We start from the raw sequence: 6,000 nt of genomic DNA, 5'->3' as shown, positions 1-6,000 counted from the left end.
GGTGGGAAGCCCTAGGCAGTGGGCCAAGGATGCAAAGCAGCAGGGTAGGGTAGGGCCAGATGTGTCTGTCTCCTCTGTCCTCTGTCTTTGGCCTAATTTCCTCCTTTGGTTCAGACTTCTGCTAATGATCAGTCAGGGACCTTATGAACACCAGACTGCTTCAAGGCAAAGATTCCACAATTCCCTTGGAGGGATCCCCACTGCCTGTGACCCATCACATCTACCGCTCCCTCCTCTGTCTCTGAGAAGTGTTTCCAAGAATACAGAGCCCTCTTCCTTCTACACCCCAATCTATATGAAACCCTCAGGGGTCAGAGGTGGTTTCTGCTGGGATCAGATGGGACTGTTGGGTTAGGGCATTTGTGCGCAATGAAAACAGCCAAAAGAAGAAAAAGTGACATCCAATGAACTCTGAACTTTTTATTGGCCTCCTGCTCCCCAAAGGGTACCCTGCTTCTGCTGGCTTAATGCCTCAGAACTTTGGTGTCGTTGGTCTCAGACACCACTTTGCCATCCACTATCCGGCGGGTGGTGGTCTTTTGGATGGTTTGCATGGAGTTGCTGCTGTCCAAGGCATCACCAAGACTGTAACAGAACACCAAGCCCAAGTTATAAACAGTCCCGCGGAGAAGGGAGACAAGAAAGGTAGAGGGAAAAAGCCTCCTGACCTCTACCTTTATCTCCAAATCCCCCTCAGCCTCTTCCTCCAGAAAAGGGAAACCCAAGGCCAAACTTCATTTGCTCTGAGAGAAGTGATCTCTTGATCCCAGCATGTGTGGGTAGGAGAGCCCCACTCACTTGAATTCCTCGCCATCTTCCAGCAGGCGGCGGTAGGTGGCGATCTCAGCTTCCAGCTTGACCTTGATGTTCAACAGGGCCTCATACTCCTGGGCCTGTCGCTGTCCCTCTGCCCGGGTCTGTGCCAGCTCTGACTCCAGGTGCAGCAGGATCCCATTGAGCTGCTCCATCTGTAGGGCATAGCGGGCCTCCACCTCCCTCAGGCTGTTCTCCAAGCTGGCCTTCTGCAGGGGCACAAGGAAGAGGGGCAGGGTGCACTCAGAGTCCCAGGACTGCTCATCCCTTCACTTTTGGAAACTTTTTTGGGCATGTGCTGTGTGCCAAGTACTGGCGTAAGGGGTAGAAGTGGTGGGAAATGCAAAGAGGAAACTGACTCTGAGCTAAAGGAACTCATGATGGGAGGGATAGGATTTGGGTTGAGACAGGGTTGAGCCTGAGGCCAAGTGAAGGAGGAGCTGAGCGGGTGATGTGAAGGCACTCACCAGATTTCTCATGGAGTCCAGGTCGATCTCCAAGGACTGGACTGTACGTCTCAGCTCTGTGAGCGTCGTCTCAGCAGCTCCAACCTCGGCGGACTGTGTGGTGACCACTGTGGTGCTCTCCTCAATCTGCAGGGTGGGGACAGTCCATCAGGCCCCTCATTCCCTGTCTGCCTCCCTCCCACACCTTGGCAGCCATCCTTTCCCCTCACGCACCTGCTGAGACCAGTACTTGTCTAGTTCCTCTCGGTTCTTCCGAGCCAGCTCGTCATATTGGGCCCGGATGTCTGCCATGATCTTGGCGAGGTCCTGAGATTTGGGGGCATCTACCTCCACGGTCAACCCAGAGCTGGCAATCTGGGCTTGTAGGCCTTTTACTTCCTAAAGGTGACAGGGGCAAAAGTGAGGAGGGTTCAGGGTCAGAGCTCCAACAAGGTCCTTCGTCTGTGATTGCCTCTCCTAGGAGGCCTACAGTTGGAGAAAAGACAGGAGGAACCCCTTGGCTTGCACTCAGGGCAATGCCAGTTCTGGCCTTTCTACTCCAGTGGGTAGAAATGCCATCTACTCACTGACGGTTTCTCTCTCCTAACTTCACCCTGTCCCTTCATTCACCCTTCTCTTCACAAACCTGCTCCTTCTACCATCTTTTAGGAAGCACTGCCAACTCTACCTGCTCTCATTCCTCTATCACCCCCAGCTCCTGGTGTTAGCTGCTTCTACTTCCGTTCTTATCTCATTCTCTAACCCACATCATTTTGACCTGTAATTCAGGTGAGCCAGGGTGTACTTGACCCCCTGAGAATGCTCTTCATCAGAATGGTCTCATTAAGAAGAGCCCAGGCTGCTATTTCTAAACTTCTTAGCAAGGCTACTTGCAGGTGGCTTGTCCTGTCTATTCTCCCACCCAGACTTGTCATGGCCCCTCAATCCCTGGCCTGGCCACTGGCCCCTGCTTGCCTCTTCGTGGTTCTTCTTCATGAAGAGCAGCTCCTCCTTGAGAGCCTCGATCTCTGTCTCCAGCTGCAGTCGAGTGACATTGGTGTCATCAATGACCTTGCGGAGCCCATGGATGTCGTTCTCTACAGACTGGCGCATGGCCAGCTCTGTCTCATACCTGTAGGAGTGGAGGTGATCAGAGGGGCCAATATCTCTGATCCAGAACCTTCTCAACTCGTGCCACCTACTAAGAGCAGTTCTATGCTCATTGCGAACCAGCAACTTGAGTCAGCAATTAGGTGGTAATCCCCTGAGCACCATTCTTGGCACTTGGAGGACAGTATTCTTTTTTTTTTTGAGATGGAGTTTTGCTCTTGTCGCCCAGGCTCGAGTGCAACGGCGCAATCTTGGTTCACTGCAACCTCCGCCTCCCGGGTCCAAGCGATTCTCCTGCCTCAGCCTCCCAAGTAGCTGGGATTACAGGCATGCACTACCACGCCCGGCTAATTTTCTATTTTTAGTAGAGACAGGGTTTCTCCATGTTGGTCAGGCTGGTCTCAAACTCCCGACCTCAGGTGATCTGCCTACCTCAGCCTCTCAAAGTGCTGGGATTACAGGCGTGAGCCACTGTGCCCGGCCATGAGGACAGTATTCTTAAACGAGGTTATACAAATGAATAAATGAATACACTGATGGATGCCGATTCTCATCCACCCACACCTAAACAGGATCCCACTGTGAGCCCCTACCTGACCCAGCCTGGGGAGCAGACCCTTCTTAGCTCCACCCCTGGACCCCCAGCTCCCTAGCCCCCTCAACTTACTTGACTCTAAAGTCATCAGCAGCAAGACGGGCATTGTCAATCTGCAGAACGATGCGGGCATTGTCCACAGTATTTGCGAAGATCTAGGGGGATTGTCGAGAGAGGTTGCTCCATGAATAGAAAGTCAGGGATGGGTGGGCTGAGTGTGTAGAAAGTGTTATGTATCCTAGTGAAAACTTCCTGGTCCCAGGAATAGCCAGAGACTCTCCCTGGACACCTATCCCTTTTCATCTAGCCCCACCCATTCCCTCCTTTTCTGGATTCCCAGATCCCACCACTCTGCCCTTCTTGGGAAGCCTCAGCAGGCTGGCTAGCTGGCTGGCCTGCCTGCCCAGAAGTGAGCCGCTACTCACAAGTCTTCTTTCTGGCCCTCTCCTGGCATTTTTTCCCTAGAGCACCTGGTCACTCTGGGCCCCCTACACCCTGGATTGGCTCCTCCCAAAGGCAAGCCTTCTGTTACTCCGAGATGACTCAGCTTTAGCCACATCCGCTTAACCCTCCAATAGTCCCCACTCCGCCAGAGCCAGTGTCTCCTCTTTACGGGACTTTCCTCACCTCCCTCCATGCTGTCCACTTCTTCTGTAAAGCTCTCAACCCTGTCCCCTTCCCCCTCTCTCCTGGGAAAGAGCCCTCCCATACCTAGCTGCTGCTCTAGGGTACGCTGTGGCTAGGAGAGTGGATGGAAATCCACGTATGCCCAACCCCCTACCGGTGGAGTAGGGGTTGGGATGGATACGGAATGAGGGAAAGAGGCAAAGGAGTGTGTAATTTGAGGATCAGACAAGACTGGGAATTGAGGTCCCTCCCACCCCTTACCTGAGCCCTCAGGTCCTCGATGATCTTGAAGTAATGGCTCCAGTCTCTGACCTGGGGTCCCTTCTTCTCCAAGTGCTCCCGGATTTTGCTCTCCAGCCTCCGGTTCTCGGTCTCCAGGCTCCTCACTCTGTCCAGGTAAGAGGCCAGGCGGTCGTTCAGGCTTTGCATGGTCTCCTTCTCGTTCTGGATGCCTCCCATTCCTGCCAGACCCCCGGCCATCCCTGAGGCCAGGCCCCCGGACCCCATGCCGCCCCGGAAGCTGGTGGAGCGGGACACTGAGATCCGGGAACCAGAACCTCCGGCGCCTGCATAGACACTGGCCGCGCTGCTGACCGGTCGGGCGCCGTAGCTGGGCGCCTGGACAGAGCCCAGGGACCGGTAGTTGGTAGAGAAGGTGGAGCGAGTGGTGAAGCTCATGCTGTATGGGAGGAAGGCGAGACGACAGGACTCAGGCTTTGCCGACGAAGGTGGCGGCCCGCGCGACCCGAGTTATATCGCAGAGTGAGGCCCCGCCCCCGCCCTGGAGCCGCTTCGGAAGCCGGAGCCACAGGTGGACCGCGCCGAGCCCGCGCCCTCCGCCCCGGGCCGCCCCGCCCCAGGCCCCACCCCTGCGCCCTCCGCGCAGCCCTGCCAAGCCCCGCTCATGCCACAGAAACGGGGTGGCCAACAGGGCACGGACACGGGCAGCAGGTGTTGCTGGACCTCGAGGCTGCTTTCAGGGCAGGAAATGACGTTATTATGCCCTTCTCCCCCAGGTGGAGGAGGTGCTGGCGAGTTTGAAATTTGGGAGTCTTGGCCGGGCGCAGTGGCTCATGCCTGTAATCCTCGCACTTTGGGAGGCCGAGGCGGGCGGATCACGAGGTCAGGAGATCGAGACCATCCTAGCCAACATGGTGAAACCCCCTCTCTACTAAAATACAAAAAATTAGCCGGACGTGATAGTGCACGCCTGTAGTTCCAGCTACTTGAGAGGCTGAGGAAGGGGAATCGCTTGAACCCGGGAGACGGAGGTTGCAGTCAGCCGAGATCGCGCCACTGCACTCCAGCCTGGCGACAGAGTGAGACTCCGTCTCAAAAAAAAAAAAAAAAAAAAAAAAAAAGAAAAAGAAATTTGGGGATCTGGTGATATGCGGATGGAATGACCTGTGAGTCCCTCTAGCTGTCCTCAGTTGCGGGTCTGGTGATGTGCAGGTGGAATGGCCTGTGAGTCCCTCTAGCTGTCCTCAACCTGCAGCCCAAATTATCCACCTGCGGAGGGGATCTTGGGGGCATCCTGTAACTCCAGGAGTCCCGAGGAAGAAAGGCTGGGAGCTGGAGAAGAGGAGGAGAAGCAATGCTGAGCCTCACAGCTGCTGGTTTACACACTCACACCCCAGCTGCACCTGGCTCCCAAACACTCCCCGGCCTGCCCACGTTTCCTCACACACACTCACACCCGAATCACACAGAGGTGTGCTCTCAAATGCACACACACATACATTCACTCAGCAAATAGGTGCAGACTCCCCAAAACAAACCCAGTCTCTGAGCCCCCTCCATCTCCCTCCCCTCTCCCGACCTCACTCCCAGGGGCCTTGCCTCAGTGGAACAGTGTGATTTGGACAGGGAATGCGTCCTGACTTCTGCACACCCGTATATCACCTTTCCTGCATCCTTAGTTAAAAAAATCCTGAGCATTTACAATTCAACCAGTATGCATTTAGCACCTACTGTGAGCCAGGCCCAGTTCTAGGAGCTGGGAGAGAAGGGCGGTGACAAAAGAGACCAAAAATCTCTCACGGAGATGTTAATGTGTTCCACATCGTCGGGCATGGTGGCTCACGACTGTAATCCCAGCACTTTGGGAGGCCGGGGCGGGTGGATCACCTGAGGTCAAGAGTTCGATGCCACTGCACTCCAGCCTAGACAACAGAGCGAGACTCTGTCTCAAAACAGAGAGGAAAAAAAAAAAGTTTGAGACCAGCCTGGCTAACATGGTGAAACCCTGTCTCTACCAAAAATACAAAAATTAGCCAGGCACAGTGGCGCGTGCCAGTAATCCCAGCTACTCAGGAGGCTGAGGCAGGAGAATCGCTTGAACCCAGGAGGCAGAGGTTGCAGTGAGCCAAGATCGTGCCACTGCACTCCAGCCTGGGCAACCAGGAGTGA

The 6,000-nt window shown here is 55.0% G+C and overlaps 1 protein-coding gene across 1 annotated transcript; it reads right to left on the bottom strand.

Annotated features, from left to right (window-relative positions):
- Window positions 1-405: 405 nt before the first annotated feature.
- Window positions 406-4,431, bottom strand: KRT18 (keratin 18). The gene is made up of 7 exons (XM_050749103.1): window positions 3,853-4,431; window positions 3,037-3,119; window positions 2,235-2,391; window positions 1,494-1,658; window positions 1,281-1,406; window positions 799-1,022; window positions 406-585 (listed from the first exon to the last, which is right to left on the bottom strand). The coding sequence occupies exons 1-7, from the start codon at window positions 4,267-4,269 to the stop codon at window positions 465-467; spliced, it is 1,293 nt and encodes a 430-aa protein (XP_050605060.1). The 5' UTR covers window positions 4,270-4,431; the 3' UTR covers window positions 406-464.
- Window positions 4,432-6,000: the final 1,569 nt, after the last annotated feature.

This window comes from Macaca thibetana, chromosome 11 (assembly GCF_024542745.1).
Source record: "Macaca thibetana thibetana isolate TM-01 chromosome 11, ASM2454274v1, whole genome shotgun sequence".
Classification (NCBI taxonomy): Eukaryota; Metazoa; Chordata; class Mammalia; order Primates; family Cercopithecidae; genus Macaca; species Macaca thibetana.
The sequence above is the reverse complement of the archived record's forward strand: the minus strand, read 5'-3'. Positions and strand labels throughout refer to the sequence as shown.

Coding starts and splice junctions, on each gene's coding strand:
- KRT18 (XM_050749103.1), bottom strand. CDS start 4,269: ATGAGCTTCACCACTCGCTCCACCTTCTCTACCAACTACCGGTCCCTG. Junction 3,120..3,852: donor TCGAGGACCTGAGGGCTCAG/GTAAGGGGTGGG, acceptor CAATCCCCCTAG/ATCTTCGCAAATACTGTGGA. Junction 586..798: donor GAAGATGGCGAGGAATTCAA/GTGAGTGGGGCT, acceptor GTTCTGTTACAG/TCTTGGTGATGCCTTGGACA.